This window comes from Callospermophilus lateralis, chromosome 18, assembly GCF_048772815.1.
Source record: "Callospermophilus lateralis isolate mCalLat2 chromosome 18, mCalLat2.hap1, whole genome shotgun sequence".
Taxonomy (NCBI): Eukaryota; Metazoa; Chordata; class Mammalia; order Rodentia; family Sciuridae; genus Callospermophilus; species Callospermophilus lateralis.
The window spans coordinates 49,459,622-49,482,204 of NC_135322.1; the positions used below are offsets into that span (position 1 = coordinate 49,459,622).

The window sequence follows — 22,583 nt, forward strand, 5'->3', positions numbered from 1 at the left end:
GAGAAAGCTCTTGGTTCTCCGGAGTCGGCCGCCTCCTTTCACTCACATCTTGCCATGGTCTTGGTCTCGCAGCCTCTACTCCAGCTGCTACCTCTGGAGCCCAAAGGCTGCTTACCCAGGTCTCCCACGTGCAAAACAGAACGTCGTTCTGGCAGCCTTCCAGGGCCTCTCCTAATCTTAATCCCCGAAACGAGCGCCTTGGGTCCTCGCGCGCCTCCATTTGGCAATCTAGACAAACCATCCTCTGCCTCCAAGCAGTGGCAATGGTCCGACTCCCAGAAGGCCCATGGCCCTGGTCGTTGGAAAAGTAAGCACTTAGTCCGCAAAAGCATAAAAAAGTTTATTGGAGCATCGGGGCCGGTGGGACTAATATTGCTGAGTCGCAGGGAGCAAGGCCGATCCCGCCGGCCGGCCGGGCCCCTAAAGTGCACTCGGTGCAGCGAAAATGTGGTGTTGCATAGAGAATTGGGCCGGCCGCTCCTCCTCGGCCCTCCTACCTCTCGGTGAGGCTAATTCAGGCCTCCCTCCCGGCCTCCCGGTGTCCCGGGCTCGCCGCTGCTTAGGCTCACGAAAACCGCCGGTGCACGAGCCTGCAGCGCCAGCCCTGTCTCTCGGCCCCTGCCCGCCGGGGCCGCCAGGGCGGCGCTGCCCAGGCGCGTCTGAGCCACTGGAATCTCGTCCATAGACTCTGCTGACGCCGAGTGGTAGGCGCCTGCAGGACCGGCGGCGTGCACCGGGCTGGCACCTGAAGAATCAGTCGATGAGCTGGAGCTGCGGCCTGGGACCCGGAGCCCTGCACAATGGAGAGGAGCATTAGACTAGGGGCTGCTGCTCCCGGCTCAGCCCTTCCTTCTCTCGGAGCCCCGTCCCCACAGCAGCAGAACCCAGACAGAGTGGGGCACTCACCCCGAAGCCTGGGCAGCTGGGACTCCCGGTCCAAGATCCCAGACCTCGGCACCTTATACATGCGCCGCTTCCTCTTTTTCTGCAGAGACAGGGAAGTTTGAGGGCTGTTTCCCCAGACCCCCACATTGCCAAAGGCAGCAGAAGCTGCAGTACGGTGGAGGCTTCTTTTTCTTGTCCTTCCACCTGGGCAGAGTGCCAAGCCCAGTGTCTCCTACCTGGGGTCGGATCCTGGGAGGCAGGGCCAGCGTGTCTGAGGAGGAGGGCCGAGGAGGTTCCACTGGGCCTCCCGTGGCAAGAAACCTGGAGGGACTGAGGGAAAGTGGAAGGGCAAGTTCTGGGAGCTATTTCTGAAATCCCTCCCAGGTAGAGGTCCCTTCCCAGCAAAGGGAAGAGAAGGGCACCGATCCATCCTAGGCCATGCTGGACTAGAAATACACCTATGCCTTGGCCTACCCCTTTCTCCCACCTCTGATGGCCCTGCCATACAAACGGGAGATGCCCAGGTGGCACTCACTTTGCATCTATTGTAGCAGGCCTGGCCTGGCCAGGGGGCTCTGGGCGTACATGGCTGAAGGTCCTCAGGTAGAACTCCATCTCCTGGGGAAAGTGGATGTTAGGAAGACTGGATCCAGGGACTCCAAAAACATGAGCCCCCACTGTCCCCAAGAGCAGAAGCCCTCACTGGTCTCTGTGAAGGGTCCCTGGCCTCACCCCCAGGAATCTAGGGCTGTTTTTCAGGCTCCCAGATGTGCTGTGAAAACCGCGCTGCAGGGTGAGGCTTAAAACACCCCTTTCTGGATCTTAGGTCATCTCCAGGTGTCATTTCATCTAGTCAAACTGCACCTTCTCCAGGAAGGTTCCAGTCTCATGGGTCCAATACACCCAGGCTAGAGCTGCTCAGCCAAGGGACTTGTAGGCAAGAGGTGCTCAGAGCTGCCCCCTCCTGTTCCTGGCCCCACCCAGAGCTCCAGCCTCTGAACGGATTCTTTCCCTGGCTGAGAGACCATGCAGCTGTTCACAGGCCGCAGTGTGCACCGAGGTTGTGTGCGCGACCCGCCAGCTTCCGCGCAGCGGAGTCCTGCGGACGCCCTTCTTGCACAAAGTTCCAGCCAAAATTCCGTAATTCCGGCTGCTGGCAAGAGGGCTTGTGAGGCGCGTTCTCCAAGGCCCCTACCCGGAGAGGGAAATGCAATAGGTGTTGTACGGTGCCGCAGCCCCCATCTGGCGCCAGTTGTGGTCCTCACAACTACTCTGGGGTGGAAGACGCAACCTCCAAAATCGAAGAGGCTTTGAGGTTACCAGAGCCGCCAGGCCCGCACCCCAGCACGCGGCACGCCCCCAAGTTACGTCCGCAAGGACTGCAGGTAAGGAAACAAAAGCCAGCCCAGGAAGGGCGTGGTGTGAAGAGTGAAGGGGAGGGGGGCATGGCCGCCAGCAGAAGAGCACCCGGACAGCTGTCACTGGATCGCAGCCGTTTCCACGGATACCGAGGCGTCCTGACTAATGCAGAGACACTGTAACTCTGTCTCTAAAACAAGCCTATGTTTAGGGGCAACGGCTCCAGAGAGGAGCCCCTCCCGCATTCCTGCTGGGTGGGGGTGGGAAGACTGCCTGCAGGAGCCCTGGCAGATCTGGGGGACAGAGGACAGAGCCCAGTCAGCAGCGGCTGGCTGCACAGGTGCAAAGACAGAGGCCCCAGGCAAGTGCTGCACCAAACTGCTGACGGGCTGACCCTTTAGGGAGAGGTGCAGAGGTGCCTGACTATCAAAGGAGCCCTGGGTAAAGGGTCAGAGGCCAGTCACAGGGACTGGGGCCTTATGGTAGCCTTCTCCAATTTTTTGGTATCTTGAGAGGGGTCTTCCCAAGTTGCCCAGGCTGACCTGGAACGCTCACTCCCGCTGCTTTAGCCCCCAGGGTAACTGGGATTATAATTGTGTGCTGCCTCATCCCATTTCCTGCACACATTTCCCCTCCCCCAGTGCGGACTCAGCCCCCCTCCAGCGTCCAGCAGAGAGGGGCAAAGCCTGCCCTAGGACCCCTGGGATGGGATGGGAGAGGATCCAGGGCATACCCAACTGGACAATCACCAGGGAGTCTCCACTCTAATCTCCCTTTTCTCAGAACTGTCCCTCAGGATGTTCTCTCAGAAACCCTGAAACATTTGCATATTCCCAAATGGTACCATAACACCTCAGCTCTCTTTTGTAAGAGGGGACATGCACCCAGCTCCTATAGGGTAGGCCTCCCTCAACTCCTTTGTAGATGGAAAGAATAGAAATTATGTGTCCACTGCTGCCACATTTGGGCCCAAAGCCTAAGCAGGGTGAGGGTAAAGGGCCCTGGATTCTGAGCACCCCAGGACCAGCACTCCCTCAATAGGCAGAGCCACAAGCTTTGAGAAAGTCTCTTGCTGGCTTCTCTGAGCCTCAGTCTCTTCTGTGATGTGGGGATGGGGATGATGCCCATTCCTCAGAATGGCTGCCACTGTGTTTACCCAGTATCAAGGCAAGCATACAGTGATATGCAGGGGTTCTCCACCAACTGCCAGCACTTCCCCATCCTGGCCCACAGGCAGAGTTCAGCCCCAGCAATGAGAACAAGGGAGGTGGGTCCCAAATGCTCTTCCAACCCGCCCACCAGCCTGTGTTTGTGTCCAGTTGCCATGAGAATTGGGGATCTAGGGCTCAGCCTTCCCAGTAAAGCCTGCCTGGGCCCCCTTCCTCCCCAGTCCCTCAGGGCTCTGAGGATTGGACCACCTCCACCCCCAGTTGCTGACCTCAGGAAACCATGGGCGTGGGAATGGTGATAGGCTCATCAGCAGCTGGGCTGGCTGGGCCGGCCAGACTAGAGCCTAGGCTGGAGGGTTCCTGCTTCAGTGTGCAGAGGCCTTAAATCTTCCCAGCCCCAGCTTCTGTTTAACTTTTCTAGGCCTAAATGTGCTCATTTGCACCAAAGGTTGGTGACAGTTCAAAGGATAAAAATGGGCTGTTCAAAGGATAAAATAGAGCAACGGGTATAAGGGCTTAAGATCACAGATGGAGAGAACTGAGGATCCACCCTGGCTACCCAGCTGCTGAACCAGTCATTGGTCCATCCCTCTCTCTCTTCTGTAGCCCTGACCTGCCTGCATCTAGGCTCCACATTCTGCTCTCTGCAGCACATGCCTGGAGCCTGGACAGGTATACACAAGGGGCCACAGACATGCAGAGTTTCCTCTGGCTGTACTGGTGGCATGTTCGTACCTAGTACAAGATGTGCCCTTCTGCCCCAGCACCCCATATTCTGACTGTTGTTCCAGGCTTACAGAATTGCCTTGCCCTGTATACTCATTGGCTTTCACTACACAGTCCAGCCCCCACTCACCCAGGCCCATCTCTGACCCCTTTAGCAGGCCAGCTATATACCTGAATTGGTCGCATCTTGGGGTGACATGATTCAAGCTTCCTGTGGGCCCCTTTTGCCTCCTGTGGTGGGCGGTGCTGCACGATGTACTCATAGGTGGTGAGCTTGTGCCACACTGGAGAAAAGAGGGTTCGGCAGTGGAAAGGAGACCCTGGAGCTCATAAATGGGGAGGGAAGGCACCTAGTCCCCCACTGAAACCTCTGTCCTTATATAGCCTAAGCCATGGGTAGGAGAGCCAGCACTGGTGAGGGGCATGATTTCAGGGCCCTACAGTTCAAGGAGGTACCACCCTGTAGTCTAGGCAGGTGGTGGGGAGATAAGTAAGATAGCACTTACTGAGGTAAATGTGGAAGCAGAGCAGGTGGCCAAGCAGGGCTGTGGACAGCAGGCCAAGAAGGATGAGTAGGGCAGCCAGGGCCAGAATGGCAGGAGCCTGGGTCTCCACAGGGGCAGCAGGCAAGAACACAAACCACACATCGGTGTGATTCTTCAGGACTGCAAGGCACAGGCACACTGTGCTCAGCCAGGTCTGAAACCAGTCACCAGAAAAGACCCTGGGGATGGTGGGGGTGTGAGCCTGGAACCCAAACTGACCTTCAAAGTGTTGGTTGGTACGCAGCCGCATGGGGTTGACAAAGAACTCCACAAAAACATAAGTGGCCACCAGCACCAGGAGCAGGACACCCAGTAAAGCAGATGCCACACTGTGTAGAAAGAGCCTGGCCCAGCCATGGGCAGCTGTCAGCACCCCAGAGCTCCAGCTTAGTAAGGGCCAAGAGTTCAGAAGGGCCCAGGCTGACATGGGAACCTGGCCCCTGACCTCACAGCCCCAACTACTCAGAAGCCAAAATACAGGACAAAGCTGAAGATGAGTAGCCTCTTTTCAGGCTTCCCACCTTTAACCAGGCCAGCAAGGTGGAAGACCCCAAGCCCATCCTTACACGTTCCAGCCACACCCCAGGAGCACTACTCTCAAAGAGGAGCCCAGGTCCCCCTCTCCCACCCCTTCTTACAAGCAGGCTACAAGGCCAGAGGCTCACACCGACAGGGGTACCCCCATGCCCAGGGTGTCTCACCGGTAGTTCCTCTCGCCAACGCAGTTGTTGAGCCACTTGCAGTGGTGATCAAAACCACACACGCATTTGTTGCAAGCACTGCAGTGCTTAGAGCGTGCACTCCTGCGGGTGGAAGGCACCGCGTGGTTTATGGACCCCCCAAGGGCGGGCCCTGGCCCTTGCCCTTGGTGGCCCACTCAAGAGCAGTGGGTGTAATGACCCCCAGCACCTGCCCGGAGCCCAATTACCCGCCTGGCAGAGGAGCACGCGCGCCCCCTTGTGGAACTGCAGGGTGAGACTTCTAGAGGCGACGCTGAGGGACCAGGAAGAAGGAAGGAGGGGCTCCATTATGAGATCCTGCTCAGGGAAGGCTCACCAGGCCAGAAGATGCAGGTGTGAGGTCCAGAACAGCAGTGAGCAGGCTGCCAGGACTAGGGCCTGCACTGCTCTTCATTAAAATGCCATTTTTGGATCCCTTTCCCTGACACTGCAGGAGGGGCTTTATACAGGCATTCTTCTAGAAAACCTCAGTCTGTGTGGACTAATAGAAAGGGAGCCAAAAGAAGAGGAGCAAGCTGCCAGCTGTGTGGGCATTAAGGGAGCTCAAGGCAGGGGTCAGAGGAGGAGAGGCTACATTAGGATGCAAGTGCGAGTGTCCCATCCCCAGCAGGCACCAGCAAAAGGCCAAAGGGAATGTGGAAGAGTCAGCCCCTAAAATGGAAGAGCACCAGAGCCACTTCTTAGTGGCTTATGCTGACTGGTTGGTAAGGAATGACAGGATGGCCTAGTACCCAAGTCCTCAGCACCTTCATATTGTGGGCTTTCTGGTTCCCGTGGACAGACCACTTTTAATAGGCTGTCTAGGTCTTCAGATTTCAAATGTGAAGCTTGCTGTGGATAATACCCCATCCTTCATGCCCCATCTAAGGCTGGGAGACTAGAAAGACCCAGAAGGGGAGGAGAGGGATGGGCCCTAGAGGGTGAATGGGTGCTCCACATTCTGACCCCTCTCCTCACTAGCCGTGTGACTTGGAGCAAGTTTCTTGGCATCTTTGGGTTATTCCTCATGAGTAACCAAGGGTTAACAGAATCTGCTCAGGGGCTAGGCAACCAGGGTTGTAACCTTGGCTCTGTTGTTCAGTAGCTATGTGACTTCAGAGCAACCTCCCAGCTTTCTGACTGATAGGTTCTTTTTGCCTCTGTGAAGGGAGAAAGCTGCTGCATACTTGGTAGGGGGCCTCTACACAGCGCGTGGCCCAGCACACTCAAGCATTGACTTTCCTCCTGCCCCTTCTGGGTGCTTATAAAGCAAGGGATTTAACTGGCAAAGTTAGTCATTTGTGGCAGTAGCAGTGCCGAATGTTTCCTACTTGAACCGTCAGAAATTCTATAACTCATTTATTCAATCACCTCTTCTCACTTCCCCACCAGTTCTCGGTCATTCCATCAAGACTTTTGTCTATGAGAAAAATGAGGGTGCTGAGGCATGAGATTGAATGTGAAGGCCTCGCATGCCCCTCTCCATTCAGTACCCCACTGGCAGGCCCCCAGGCACACTTGTGGCCCACACACTCATATCCACACACATGAACTCACACGTCCACGTCGCACAGGTTGCAGTGTAGATCTTCAATGACATGTGCATGTTGGCTGCGGTTGAAGATGGGCAGGGGTCCTGCATAGCTTTTGTCCCGTACATTGGCATCTGCTGGATCGATGGAGACTGCAGTCAGGTGCACCACGAGGTGACCAGCAAAGATGACACCCATGCACTGGCCCAACAGGTTAAAGACTCACTCCACACTCTGCTGGCTGGAAGCCCTGCCCACATCCTGTAGCCAGAAAACTTCTCTCCCCGGCCCCATATTAAATACCTTTATGCAGAGAGCTCCTGTGACACCTCCTGCCACCAGCTCTCTAGGAACCTCCTCATCAGCCCTCTTCAGTGGACCCATAGGCCCCAAATGGAGGAGAGGAACCACTGCTTCCTGCTGCCACCCAGGGCCTAACCCAGGGGCCTTACCACTCCAGGCCCTGGTAGGTCCTGACTGGTCTGAACTCAGGCCAGTTTCTTTCTAGTTTCAGATTCCAGATGATGAAGTGAGATGAAAGAAGGTCTGAGGGTCCAGGGACTAAAAATTCAAGTTCTGCCAGGCACAGTGGCACATGCCTGTAATCCCAGAAGCTCAGGAGGCTGAGGCAGGAGGATCTCAAGTCTAAAGCCAACCTCAGCAACTTAATGAGGCCTGAAGCAACTTAACAAGACCCTGTCTCTAAATAAAATATAAAAAGGGCTGGTTTGTGGCTCAGTGGTTAAGTGCCCCTGAGTTCAATCCCTGGGACCAAAAAACAAACAAGCAAACAAATAAATAAATAAATAAAGTTTAAGTTCTGAACTTGTTTATCTTGCTTTCACAGGGAGTCAGCTCCAAGACAGAAGCAGCCATTCCCTTTCAGCAGTCGGACCAGGTGGAGAACCACTTGCAGATAGGGGGACCAGGCTCTTGGAGACTTGGGATGAGTGTTTGGGATGGCCTGACATGTTCAGGGCCTGCCCAGGGGCAGAATGGCTAACTCCTGGAGCTGAAACATATCTGTCCCAGGGCCTATATACTTAGTAACTGAGAGAAATTCAGGAGATGAGTATGCTGTCAACTTGTCTAACTGTAAAAATTAACCAATAAGATTCCACTCATATAGTCATCTACCTACCCTTCCTTCTTCCATCTCCTCACATGTGAACCTCTATCCATTCTCTTGGTGACCAGATATCATCCCTCCATCATATAGATTCATCATAATTCTCCTCCATCTTTCACTATCAGCTGCAAAATTCCTTTCCTCTCCCTCCCAGTAGCCAAATGCCAAGCTCCACCCTAATGTGCTATACCATAGCTGAGGCAACTCATGGCTACCACTGACCTCTATCCCTATGGTCACTGCCACGGTCAGGTTTTTACCACTTGCCTGGGTCACTCAAGAGCCTCCTGACTCTGCCCCTCCTGTCTGTGTTCTCTTGAGAGTTCCCTTCACATGGTCACAGTGAGCTTTTAAAAGCTTAAACCTTAGGCCCTCATGCTCTCAAGGGCTCTCCAGATGAAGTTCATGCCTCAGCTCAGGGCAAAGGTCCCTTTTGCTCTGGCTCCTCCCCAACCTCTCCAGTACCACCAACCACAGCATCTCACTATATGAGCCTCTTTTAAACACTCAATTCATGGTCAAACATTAAACTTCCTGCCTGCTCTAGCACTTCTGCTGCCCACCCTCTGGTTCATTCATTCAACTGTTTACTGAGATCTTTATGCCAGGCACTGAGGAATATGACAGGGGCTAAACAGACTTGGTTCCCAGCCCCAAGAAGCCTACAATCTGGTGGGAAATGCAGATATTAATCAAATAACAGGCTAATTAAATGAAGAAAGTTCACAGGAGTGTGTGTTTGTAACTGAGAGGCCCCATCTAGTCTGAAAGATTCTGGAAGGCTTCCCCAAGGAAGTATGGTCTCAGTTGAGACATGGAGAAGAATGGACAACAGGGCCCTTGATGGTGAGGTAAGGTAAGGAGGAAAGAGGGCCTGCTGGGTACTGAGGCTGCTGGGAACATGCAAGGTGTCAATGAGAGGGGTGGCTGATATGTGGTTTCAGTTCAGAGCTGCCACACAAGAAGGAGGGTCTGTGTTGCCAAATTCTGGCTTTTCAAAAGGAACTAGAAATCTGGGGTTTTATGTGAGATCTCTCAATATTTAAATGTTAAGGAAATAAATAATTTTCAAAATACACCTGTGAATAAGAGCTGAGTATTTCGTGTGTTAAGAATCCCTCAGTTTTTACAAAATCAGATTGGCCATAGGCTACTAATTCTTGACCTCTGACTCAGCTGAGTGCTGGGGGGTAGGCAAAGAGGCAAGGGGGCTTCCAGTGTTGTCAAAACAGAGAACAGGGGGAATAATATAAGAAGAAGCCAGGGGGACAGGAAGAGTCCAGAGATGGAGAGGCTTGAAGGCTATATAAAGATCTTGAACCTCATTTCTTAGATAGGAAAAAACCACTAGAGGTTTTTGAGATGGAATTGTTACCATTTTTTTTTTTTTTAAGAACACTATGGCTACAGGAGTGAGGGCACGCAGGAGGCATTGCTTGGAAAGAAAAGAGGCCAGAGAGGAAGACAGATGGTAGTGAGGAGAAGGGATAAGTGTGATAGCTATTAAGGAGATGAAATCTCATATATGAATACATGACCAGTGTAACTCCACATCATGTCTGACCACAAGAATGAGAAGCTATACTCCATGTATGTATAATATTATCAAAATACATTGTACAGTCTTGTATAACTAAAAACAACACATTTTTTAAAAAGAAGGTGAAATCAATAGGACTTGGTGACTGATGATATCAGTATCAGAGGAAGGGGGAGGAGCCCAAAGCATATCGGGAGAGGCTATATATGGGAAGGGGGAGCAGTAAGTGCATTTCTAGATGTGTGAGGCCAGTATAGGTGCCCTCCTTCTGCTTCCACAGTCTGCTTTCTGAGCTCCTACCCCAAAATTACCGTGTGGTGTGACCACCACGTCCAACCTACTAGCCTTTCCTCCAGTTGGCAGCTGAGCACTCAGCACTCATCTTTGCATTTCTTGGGCTCAGGTCAGTTCCAGGCCCACAGCAGGTCCTTGATACACACCACTACCCTACCTCATTCCTCAGGGCCTTGAGAGAGTCTGCAAAAGAAGGAGGCTTTTGATGGAAGCCCTGGTCAGGGTGCCTAACCAGGTGACTTTGGGAGCCGCTACATAACCCAAAGTGGATGGACAGTGAATGTGGATAAGATCAAACCCTCAAATGATCCCACTTCTTCAGTCAGACTGCCGAGCAGCCCTTCTGGCCTCACTGGATACCAGTGACCTCAGGAAGTCACTTATTCTCTCTGAGCCCCAGTTCTTCATTAGTAAAATGGGGAGAATACCTTCCTTACAGGATTATTATGAGGAATAAGATGACCCATATAAAATGGCTGACAGTACCTGGCACCTATAATTGCTCAATAAATTTTAGTTACTTTTTTGTTTACTGTTATTTTCTGATTCTGCTCACTCTAAACCATGGTTATTCATCTGGTTTCCTAGGTACCATGACGGCAGAAAGCCAGGTAAACCTGAGTGGGGGATGTATCCACTCTAGACCTTAGGAGGAATGTCCCACAAAACATTCCACCTAACTGCACTAAGGCCTGTTGATCACCTCAAGGAAAGGTCAGCTTTCCATTCATATAGCTGACAACTTTGCACTCTAGTGAACCAGGGAGACCCCAATGACACTGCTGGTGTCTGAGGATGACAATCTTTTCTAGAGTCCTTCACTCATCTGCTCTTGAACCTTGTCACACACCAGCCTAGAGCTCTGCAATCTCCCAAGAGCACATGCTCTCCTTATGGTTCATGCCTTTCAGTGCTCACACCCATCCTAATGTGCTCCTCATCCCCACCCACCTGCAGGAAGCAAGGATCACCCTTCCTACAAGTCAGAGGAGGCTGAGACCCAAAGCTAGAGAAGCTGAGAAGCTGCTCAGTCATGTGCAGACCTGAAGGGGTTAAGCTAGGACCATACTTGGCCATTGAGTATGACCCAGGCTCTCAAGTTTGCTCTGGTCTTCTTCTCCCAGAATTCTTTGTTCTAGCACACAACAGGACATTCCCCTAGGAACTCCCAACAGGGCACATAGAGGCCCTCAGCCTTACAATTCCTGGGTGTTGTGACCAGGGCTGGGGCAATCACACTAGGCCCATTCAAGTCCATGTTTGTCACTATTCCTAAGAGCTTTTAGGGTATCTCTATGCCACCTCTTATCACATTCACTCTCACCCTAAAAAGGATCTGATTTACAAAATCAGTGAGTTTGTAAAAAAATTCTGGGAACAACATAATAATCTGTCTGTAAATAAAACCACATTTTAGATATACTAGGAAACTTACAATGTAAAAGAATTCTACCATGACAAACTCTGTGAGAAATAAAATAATTACTCCCCAATATGCTATCTGTTTAGCTCTGGGCACAATCAACCTGAAGAAGCTCTAATGCTCTATCCTCTGATGGCTCCTGTGACACTGCAGGTGATAAGACCCTTCTTATCAATGCTCTCTCAATGCTCTAAGGTACTTTATATCTACCCACTTGCCCTATCAGAGGAGGAGTTGGTGTGGGCTGGAGATCAGGCTGGGAAGCAGCTGGGCCTGCTCTGCTCTGCCCCACACTGTGACTCTTGAGGCTCTGGATCCAGCTTCAAGCCTCTGTTTTCCATCCATCCAATGTCCCTACTCTTCCATGCACTAGCCTCACACTTTCCTAAGGATACAGCGTAGCCAGCAGGCACCCAGTGATGAGGCAGGAGAGGAACAAGGACCCCAAAGCCGATCACAGCAAAGAAGAGGTACAGCAACCAGGCCACAATCTGAAGTGGGTGAGGAGGCCAACTCCACCCATTCCGACGGGACCGCTGGCCTTGCAGCTCTGGGGAAGGTCCGCTGGCCTGTGCAGGTGCTGTCCACACACTCTTCTCAGGGGCTGTCTTGTTGGAAGGCTTGTTGCAGATGTTCATCTCCAGAGGGAGAAAGGGTACAGCATTAGCCAGAGGAGGTCCAGGTGGGAGCCCAGGATCCCATGCCTGCAGCCAGGTTTAGCAGGGAAAACAGGCAGGGATGTAAAGCCACCTCCCAAGCACACTGCAGGGAACCTGGGATCCTAGCCCAACAAAGAGAGGCAGTGCAGAGAGGGTGGTAGTAGAGGGCTATCCCAGAGCCCCAAAGCAGGCTCTGGTCCCAGTCTGACTAAGATAAGGTTGGAAGGTCCAGGGTTTATTCAGAACACAATGTGGCTGCCTGTTACTCAAAGTGCTCTGTCTCCACAGCCATCAAAGTGAAACCCAATAAGACATGTTCTCATCTGGTAATATCAGTCTGGGGCCAGAGCCATGAGAACACATGCTGATTCTGTTAGGATTAGTCATCTCCATCCTGAAGTCCAAATGCAAGTTTCAGAGAGGGCCCCCTTAGCCTTTTCTAAGGGAAAGAGGGAGTGGGGGGGGGTGCTCAGATGGGGGTGTGGCCTCTGCCCCTCAACAGACATATAATCCCTTCAGGACTAGAAACTCAGGACCTTTTTCCTGTGCCTCAGAAGGGCTGCCTAGGGTTTCTTAGGAAGAAGAGCCAGGACCCAAGAGGGGAAAATTCCTCTTTGGTTTCTTCCAGCAGCAGAAATGACCATGTTTCTCTAGGTAAATCTGGTCCTGGGGTAGATTTACACAGAAAGGTGGGCTAATATTCTTTGACTCACTTCAGAGAGCACTGGAAAAGGCCAGGCATTGGCCACAGCCAGACCACCAGATGGCAGCAATCCCCCACCCCTGCTCTGCTTCCCTGAGCCCTATAGCTGACCTGGTGTCCAAAGATGACATGCAGGACAGGAAGGGATGGTCTTGACCTTACAGAAGGGTTCCACATACCCCCCCCCCCCAGTATCTTCTGGGCCCAAGATGGGACTCCAGCAGAAGCAGGCAGCACTGCATCTTGGAAGAGAGGCTAACTCTGAGTTCGTGGTGGCTAACTCTGAGTTCGTGGTGGTAAGGCCAGGAGCCAGGGACAAAATCCTGGCAGCCAGACTCTCCTTTCGGGAGCCCCTGCCCATTGGCCCAGAATCTGACTATGCAAAAAAATATGGCAGACCCCATCTCAGCACATCTGCCTGAAACACCTCTTACTCTTCAGCTCAAGAAAATATGACTTGATTTTCAGATCCCACTGCAAGCATCCCCTCATCCAGGAAGCAGGGTCAGGGGCCATTATGCTCAGTCCTTACTGGAACTATCACTAGGCCATTTGGAATGCTTTGACATCCCCATATATCTGCCCCTAATACACAAGCTTCCCTCAAAGGCAGTTAACATGCTGTGACTCATTCACCTTTGTCCCCCCACATCTCTTTCCCCAAATACCCGGAACTGTACCTTGGACGTAGCAGATGCTCAGTAAATGTTCGCTGATTTGAAAACATCTGAAATAAAAGGAAATGTGGGCATGATAAACGGTATGAAATCCTGCCCCACCCAAAGCCATCTGGTCCACACTGTCCTGCCTTCGATACTTCTACTGCAATCCATTCCATAGGACCACTTCAGCCCACCTAAGGTGCACAGCATCATGCAGGCCAAGCTTGACAGTATTTAAAGTCACCTCAGAGGAGTCACACCTCAAAGCTAAATGGAATGACCTAAGGTTTCTCTCAGGGACTTAAGTACAGTCTTCCGGTCACTTATTCTATCTTCAATAAGAAGCCACACAAGGAAAAAAGAGCCCTGGTTTGAAGAAACATATCTAGGTTGGCTCCTGACTCTGCATCCACTAACTGAAAGAACTGTTTCCTCATCTGAAAAATGGGCATGGGGTATGGATACTCCCTAGAGTGGTATATAGACCAATGACACTGTAAGCAAATTCCTGACACAGAAATGCTCACTAAATGGTAGACATTATAATTACCCTCAAATAGCTCTCTGGTTTGTCTTTCTGTCTCTAGACTGTGGCTGACAGTCTACAAGGTTTATGTCCAAGATTTATGATGTGGTTGAGGTTGCTTTCTTAAGTCAGTGGCCCCAAGGAACACACTGTCATAAGAAGTAGTATACTGGATTCATTCTAATCTTGTCACCTGCAATCAAAGGTGACAAAGGTGATCAAAGAGCTGGCATTCTAAATAAAAGCAAATCTTTGCAAGGTAATCAGGTCAAGACCTATGAATATAGTTGAGTTGGGTGGTTCCCGTCTGGGGCAAATCTCTCTGGCTTGCACATTGGCTTTCCAGGGACACCATCACCAGGGCAACTACTTTGAAAGGAACCTATGAATTTACATCCCAAGCCCGGCTTTCCCTTTATCATCCCAACACCAGAACAGCCCTGTACCCTGAGGAGTTCCCAGAAGGAAAAACAGGAATGTGGCTGATATATCCCCACTGCTCAGCAGCGGCTGTAGGTACCTCTCAACTAGCTAAATCCCAAACTTGTGAGACAGAAGGGGTCACAATCTGAGGCCAGGGGCTTGCTATATACATCCCTGGGCTAGGCTTTGACTCCAAATCAGGGTACTATTGGCCCAGAGAGGTACCATTTATCTGAGACTTCATATGAGGGATGCTTCTGTTGGGCAGAATTCCCTCAAAACTGCAGCAGCACTCGGGAATAGACACCCAAGCTGACCAAGAAGCATGCTGCCTGCCCTGAAAGTCCGGGCAGCCAACTCTTAGCTGACATTTTTTTCTCACAGAGTTAGTTGGTGGCTACAAATTCTTTTGGCCCAAAAGATTTTGATTAGTTGAATATGGTAGTTCTCACCTGTAATCCCAGTTACTCACCCTGTCTTAAAACAACAAAAGAAAAGTGCTGGGGGTGTAGCGCATTGGTAAAGCACTTGCCTAGCATGCATGAGGCCCCAGCAACACCCCCCCAACACACACACACAGACAAGCTGGGCATGGCCAAGCTTGATGATGCCCACCTGTAATCCCAGAGACTCTCTGGTGATAGAAAAAGGAGGATTATAAATTTGAGGCCAGCCTCAGAAACTTAGTGAGACCCTGTCTCAAGATAAAATAAAAAGGACCAGAGATATAGCTCTGTAGTAAAGTATCCCTGGGTTCACTTTTCAGTACCAAAAAACAAATTTTAAAAAAGTGGGTGTGGTGGAGCACACCTGTAATCTCAGCAACTCAGGAAGCAGAGGCAGGAGAATTACAAGTTTGAGGTTAGCCTCAGTAACTTAGCAAGACTGTTTCAAAAAAAAAAAAAAAAAGTAAAAGGGCTGGGGATGTAGCTCAGTGGTAGAGTGTTCCTTGGTTTAATACCCAGTAACACACATATACACTTTGATTAATTTGAGAAGGGTGGATTACAGGTGTGCATCACAGCACCCAACAAGATTTTGATTATACTTTTTTTTTTTTTTTTGTACCCGGGATTGAACTCAGGGGTGCTTAACCACTAAGTTATATCCCCATTCCTTTTTATGTTTTTTATTTTGAGACAGGGTCTCGCTAAATTGCTTAGGGCCTTGTTAAGTTGCTGAGGCTGGCTTTGAACTTGAGATCCTCCTGCCTCAGCCTCCTGAGCTGCTGGGATTACATTTATGTGCCACCACGCCCAGCTTAAATTTTTTATTAAAAGAGCTGGCCATCCAGCTAGCACAGTGAGACCCCGCCCCCACCCCTCTCTCTCTCTCTCTCTCTCTCTCTCTCTCTCTCTCTCTCACACACACACACACACACACACACACGAAAAGAAATGTTGTTCTTGTTTTTCTGAAATTTATGTATTGTCCAAACAAACAAATTAAAGTACAAAGTCTCAGCCCTGGAGAGGGTAGGGTACTGGGGTCAGAAAAGAAAGTGACAGGGGCTGGGGGTGTGGCTCAAGCGGTAGCGCGCTCGCCTGGCATGCGTGCGACCTGGGTTTGATCCTCAGCACCACAAACAAAAACAAAGATGTTGTGTCCGCCGATAACTAAAAAATAAATAAAAATTCTCTCTCTCTCTCTCTCAAAAAAAAAAAAAAAAAAAAAAAGTGACAGGACTGAAGTGGAAGCTAGGAGGGTCCAGGGATCTGAGTCCCATTGAGGAGAGACAGGTTGGATTCAGGGAAGAGGGCTAGCCTGGAGATAGAAACTTTTTCTGTTTCTTACACTGCTGCTCATAGATAGAGGAACTGAATAAATCATAAATCTATATCTCTTTTGGTCTCTTCTTTACTCATTTTTCAAAAAAGGTAGCTAGAAGGCAATTTGGCATTGTGTACCAAAATGGAGAACACATACCCTTTAGCCCAGACATTCCATGTCTAGGTATTTATCTTATATATACACTTGCAAAAGATTCATTTCAAAGTTGTTTATAATAAAGGACAAAAACAAGTATAAAATACTATGGCATATCCCCACAAAGAAACGCTATACAACATCAAAAGCAAAGGACAAAATGATCTTCGATGTACAGTTAAGTAAACAAGCAAGATGTTCAGTTGTAGAGTGAGATACCAAGTGAATAAAAACCAAGGGGAAAAAAGACATTTATATTTCTATATGTTCAAATTCTCTTAGGGAGGAAATATAAGAAATGAAATTCAGGGCAGCCTTTGGAAAGATCTAGCAGCCCAAAGGCTGGGGCTGAGAGAGAGATTTGCTTTTCTTTCTTTTTTTTTTCAATATATATTTGATTTTTAGTTGCAGATGGACACAATACCTTTATTTTATTTATTTATTTTTATGTGGTGCTGAGGATCAAACCCAGTGTCTCACACATGCAATGTAAGCACTCTACTACTGAGATACAACTCCAGCCCCAGAGATTTGTCTTTATCTTGATACTGTTTGAAATTTTTTTATCATGAGCATTTAAATGCTTTAAAAAATAAAAAAGTGAGTTGGGTTATGTAGTTCAGTGGTAGAGTGCATGCTTAACATATACAAAGTCCTGAGTTTGATCCCCATTAACCCAGACACACACAATTATTATTTCAAATTATCATTATTATGTCAAATAATAAATAATTAAGAGATGTCACCTCTTCCCCTCCTGGCTCCACTGGGTTGTCATGTTGACCAATTGCATTAGTATAATGCAGAGCCTTGTATCAGGCCAAACAAACCAGGAATTCCTGCCTAACAACTGTGTAATAAGAGTGCTTGTTTGAGTTAAGTACTTTTTTACTTTTTTTGGGGGGAGGGTGGTGTTGCTGGGGTTTGAGGGGTGCAAGGCAACCACTCTATCAACTAAGCTATATCCCCAGCCTGCTTTCTTACTCTTGAGAGCAATTCTGAGTTGCTCAGCTGCAGAACTGTGCGGAAGAGCCACAGAACTTCCTAACACTGTCAGATGTCTGGCTAAAGCTGGAATCAGACCCTAGACAACACAACTAAGTGGCTGTGCAGGACCCTGTTCTAGTTGTCAGCCAAAGGCCAGTTCAACCTCACTTGACCTCCATAACCCAGAGGGAAACTACGCTCTACAGTAAAGTTTTATCCCCAAGCATCTTTTCTTTCTCCTAAAGACTTCATGGTTTGTAAGTGAGATATTTTTCTGCAGGTATTTCTAAACAAGTTTTCACTTTTTTCTCAGGATTCACTTTTGAGATAATTTTCATCAAGATCTAATAGCTGCTCATTTAAAAACTGTATTATACAGACGTCCAATTTTAACCCATAAAGGGAAGCTGGAAAGAAAATGTTTCATGATGCTCATTGTTTTACAGTGAAAAAAGTTGTTATACAAAAGACTTTTAGGGGCATTACTTTGCTTATTAAAATTCCCCACAGGTGCCAGAAAAATCTCTGGCCTCAAAATTCTGAGAAATATCGAAATATCAATAGTTTGACTAAGGGATGCATATCACATAATTCCCAGAAAATAGACTGTAACTTCTAGCTGTTCTTAAAGACCTCTCCAGTCATTGCTCTCAGATGTGGCTGGGCCCTTTCTTTCTCTCTCATAAACAATATGCTGAAGTTGGTTGCTATGGCAAGAAAAGCTTGAAATTTCAATCATTTCTGAGTTGACATGGTGTACAAACATTTCTGTGCCCTTCTCCTGCAGCAACCATTATAAACTGTTTGGGATCCAAGTTAAGTGAAGGAAACCGGACAAGAAGGAGGGAGCAACAGGGAACAGAAACAAGGTCATTGAAGAGAGGCAAGGGTTGTTGATTTTAACCAGGAAATCAACTCATATGATTGTAGTAGAAGCCAGGCCTGGGGGAACACCCACCAAGATCAAGTCATTAAGAACAAAGTTGCGACAGGACAAAGTAAGAAAAACAAAAACAAAAGGGGGAAGAAACTGGGTAACTAAGTAAGCCCCACTGTTGTTTTTTATTGCATTTTTCTGATTATCTGTTTACAGACCAGGTCTCCCACAGTGAACCACCAGTTCCACAAAAGTAGGGACCACCCCTCATCTATGCCTGAATCCAGCCCTCCTTCAGTAAGGAAGTGAAGCCACTTCTTACCCTCTCTGCTGCCATCATCCTAATCCAAGCCTCCATCATTGCTCTCCTACAGTGTTTCAATGATAATAATAGCCATCAGGAACATTTAGAGACACTTTTTCTGGGCCAGGTTTTAAGTGCTTCGATGGAATTCACTTAATTCAGTCCTCAAAACACTCTGAGGTAGATCCTATCATTTCAAATTGTTCTCATAGATCTCTCTACTCTTTGGCCTCAGACCTGGATGCCCTCACTTTCTCTCCCATGAACAATATGCAGAACAATGTCCCCTTATATGGAGATCCAGAGAGTTCTAGAAGGCACAACTAGATTGGCAGAACTAGGATAGCCATACTGAGCTTTTCAAAATCTGAGCTTTTCAAAATTCTTCAGCGATTTCCTCCAACTGCTAGAATAAAATTGAAACCCTACCACGGCAGTTCAGGACTCTTCTTGTCCTTTCTGTTCCATATCGGTACTCTGCTGCCTTCAAACTTTGTATTTGCTTTTCCCTCTTCCAGAAACATCCTTCCCCTATTCACATTGCTGGCTCCTTTCCAACCTCCAGTTCTTTACTTAAAAGTCACCTTTTAAGATAGACCCTCCCTGGCCACCCCCTCCATTTCATATCCAGAGCACTTAACTCGATCCAAAGTCACTTTAGCCATGTGTCTGGCGCCTGCTCCTCACCCCCTCCTTAATACTCTGCGGGTTCTGGAAACAGGCTGCCTCTGTTCTGAGCCTCCCGTGGCCCGGCTCCTGGCACAGAGCCTGGCACACAGTGAGCGCTCAATGCTGATCTGCAGACCTGATGAATGCTAGAAGCCCAACGTTCTGCTGGGTCCCAGGCCGCGGGCTCCAGGTCGAGGTGAGCTCAGGGCCCTGCCAGGCAGCAGCAGCAGCCGCGCGACACCGTGGCTCAGGCCAGGCTCCAAAGTGAGAGACGCGGCGGCTGCTCCTCACCTGCGCGTGGCGGCAGCGGTGCCAGATCCGCCCGGCCAAGGTCAGGCCAGTGGTTCGGCCGGCACCTGGCCGTCCGCCCTCTCCAGGGGCGGCCGGGCCTCAAACCGTCGCGCCAGATGCGGTCCCCTGGACCGGGAGGCAACGCGCCCCCGCGCGGGGCCCCATCCCGGATGGAGGTTGGGCCGGCAACTCCTCCCGTTCCAGGCCGGGGAGGCTAGCTGTAGAGCCCGAGCAGGACACGGCGGGCTGGACCTCTCTCGTCCGGTGCTAGGCCCGTTCCCCGGGCAACAGAGCGGGCTACGGCGCCCCATAGCGGCCAAACCGCGCTGCGTCACTTAGCGCCGGTACCCCGGTTCGGGGCGGGGCTTGCCAGGGACCCCCTGGCTCCCCAGCCGGCCCATTTCCCGTTTTTCTCCCCCACCCCAACCTTTCTTCGGAGGAAACCCTTTACCACCACCACCACCATCCATCCACAACTTGTCTGATTTGTCCCAAACGCGACCCTTTTCAATTTCTCACCTTCAGACCACCACTTTCAGGAAGACCCCAGGCAACCTCTAATTAAAGTACGTGCTAGGCACTGGCCATATCGCGGGGAAAACCCACAAGATTCTGGCCCTTCAGGAGATTACTGGTTGAGGGGCAGACACATCTAGACAAATAAATTGCACTACTTAAAGTGAAGGCACCTCATAATACAAAGTGTGAAGTATAAGAGTTTAGCATAAATAATGCAAAATATCTCATTTCCTTATTGCCCCCAAACAGAACATAATCCTCTGGGAGACCCCATCTTCCAAGTTGATGGGAAATTCAATTTTGGTCTCCACTGGACTCCACTTTCCCAATGCATTCCAAGGGGCTCTTCTATATCCAAAATCCTCCAGTCATGAGTCCTCTCTGATACTAAGGACACCCCCATGGCTTCAGTCCTCGAGGATTTTCAAGTCTGGGCTCTGCCAAGGAACAGACACTAGGGTCTGAGACTCGCTTCCTTCTCCTTACTGAGCTGGACTGCCTGAAAGCTCCCCATCTCCTTTTCTCTGGGGACACTCAGAATGGATCCTCCTGTGAACTCAGTCCTTTTCAAAAGACAGATGAGTCTTTTGCTGCCATCTTCTCCGTATCTCTAGGGCCCCAAAATGGTGAGTAGGGCTAGTTGGCTATCTCCTCAGAATGGGCAAATAGAGACGGAAAACATCTGTATCTCTAAAATGTTTAAGTCACAAGCATGCAATGAAAGTGACATAAATCTTCCTGCTCTGTCATGAGCCAGTCTTGGGCCCTCATGCAAGTGACTTAACCTCTGTATAATTTAAATTCATGTTTTCAATACTGATAAAACTCAAACTTGAGGCTGGGCATGGTGGTGCATGCCTGTAATCCCAGTGGCTGGGGAGGCTGAGGCAGGAGGATCTCAAGTTCAAAGCCAGCCTCAGCAACTTAACAAAGCCCTAAGCAACTTAGCTAGACACTTTTCAAAATAAATATATATCAGTGGTTAAGTGCCCCTGGGTTCAAGACCCAGCACCAGAAAAACAAAAACAAAAACAAAAAAATTTCAAACTCCACATAGAATAAATATCAAGGTTACCCTGGCTTGAGAAACAAGATGTCTTCTTAGTTCTTATCTGGAAATGGAGAACTTAGGATCAAATAGAGATAGTGACTCAAAAAATCAAGGTGAGGGGCTGAGGATGTGGCTCAAGCGGTAGCGCACTCGCCTGGCATGTGCAGGGTGCTGGGTTCAATTCTCAGCACCACATAAAAATAAAATAAAAGATGTTGTGTCCACCAGAAAAAAAAAAAAGAATACACATAGTGTGGTTTATTTTTTTAAAAAATCACGGTGAAGGGTGAGTCCATGTATGCCCATAAAAGGAGAGGATCCCAAGAATCACAGCCCTCTAGTCCGTGGATTCACCTACCTCTAAGGCACCTCTCCTCGATGTCCCAAGGGTGGCTTAGATGCAACACATCTCTATATGCCCTCTTTGTCCTTGTCACTAACCTGATTTGCCCCTTGGGCCCCCCAAAGGGCACTGTCACATACCCCACCAGCCCATCTCTACACTCAGTTATCTTCCCACATCTGTCTCTCTAGTTCTTGCCCACCTAACCCAGATAGCCCCCTAAACCAGGCTGTCCTCCCTCTGAAACATGTCCTATGTCCAATCTTCCCCTCCAACCTAGACAGACCACCAGCATCTTCCTTGCTGATCTTTACAGCAACCACCTGTCTGGTCTCCCTAACATCAGTCTACCTATTTCCAGTCCATTCTCCTCCCAGATGCCAGGCTGATCTTTCTTTTTCTTTATTTGTTAAAGTGGATATTAGTTTGAATAACAGCCTCCTCCCCAAAATGTCCATGCCCTAATCCCTGGGAACCTGTGGGTATGTTACCTTACAAGTTGAAAGAGATTTTACCAATGAGATAAAGTTAAAGATCTCAGTTGAGAAGATGACCCTGGATTATCTGAGTCGGCTCAAGGTAATCACAAGGGCCCTTGTGGGGTAAGAGTAGGAGAAAGATGTGATGATGGAAACAGAGGTCAGCGTAGTAAAGGCACTTTGAAGATGGAAGAAGGAGCTATGAGCCAAGGAATGCAGGTGGTTCTAGATGCTGGGAAAGGCATGGAAATGGGCTTCCCTATATCCCCCAGAAGGAAACAACCTGCTGTCACGTTGGCTTTTTAGCTCAGTGAGACCCATTCCAAAGTTCTGACTTCCAGAAGCATAAGATAATACATTTGAACCAAGCATCATGTTCCATGCCTGTAATCTCAGCAGCTCAGGAGGCTGAGGCAGGAAGATCATGAGTTCAAAGACAGCCTCAGCAATTTAACGAGGCTCTAAGCAATTCAGTGAAACCCTGTCTCTAAATAAAATACAAAAAGGGGCTGGGAATTTGGCTCCATGGTTAAGCGTCCCTGAGTTCAATCCCTGGTACCAAAAAAACAAAAAACAAACAAATAAACAACCACAACAAAAACACATTTGTATTGTTTTAAGGCATTATGTTTGTGGTAATTGGTTACAGCAGCAAGGGGAAACAAATACAGCGGGTTTGATTTGTAGTACTGGGACTTGAACCCAGGGGCACTCTACTACATCCCCAGCCCCATTCTTATTTATTTATTTGTTTGTTTGTTTTTGTTTGTTTATTTTATTAGTGTATTATAGTTATACATAATAGCTGGATTTGTTTTGACAAAATCATACATGTAAGGAATT

At 49.3% G+C, this 22,583-nt stretch overlaps 1 protein-coding gene across 2 annotated transcripts; it reads right to left on the reverse strand.

Annotated features, from left to right (window-relative positions):
* Nucleotides 1–325: 325 nt before the first annotated feature.
* Zdhhc1 (zDHHC palmitoyltransferase 1) lies at nt 326–19,618 on the reverse strand. Of its 2 annotated transcripts, none has more exons than XM_076839510.2 (12): nt 19,349–19,618; nt 13,364–13,410; nt 11,717–11,959; nt 6,961–7,136; nt 5,386–5,487; nt 4,904–5,028; nt 4,646–4,804; nt 4,311–4,423; nt 1,421–1,503; nt 1,122–1,215; nt 907–985; nt 326–793 (listed from the first exon to the last, which is right to left on the reverse strand). In XM_076839510.2, exons 3-12 carry the CDS (start codon nt 11,957–11,959, stop codon nt 510–512), a joined length of 1,458 nt encoding a protein of 485 aa, XP_076695625.2. In that variant the 5' UTR covers nt 13,364–13,410; nt 19,349–19,618; the 3' UTR covers nt 326–509. The 2 variants fall into 2 exon arrangements, with proteins under 2 accessions (XP_076695625.2, XP_076695624.2); XM_076839509.2 differs by having other exon boundaries at nt 4,904–5,070.
* Nucleotides 19,619–22,583: the final 2,965 nt, after the last annotated feature.

Excerpts from the sequence above, each read along its gene's own strand:
- Zdhhc1 (XM_076839509.2), bottom strand. The coding sequence starts at position 11,959 with ATGAACATCTGCAACAAGCCTTCCAACAAGACAGCCCCTGAGAAGAGT. Across the intron at positions 5,071-5,385 it reads GTTGGCGAGAGGAACTACCG|CTGGAGCTCTGGGGTGCTGA; the intron begins GTGAGACACCCT and ends GCCCTTACTAAG. Across the intron at positions 1,216-1,420 it reads CCTGCTACAATAGATGCAAA|TCCCTCCAGGTTTCTTGCCA; the intron begins GTGAGTGCCACC and ends ACTTTCCCTCAG.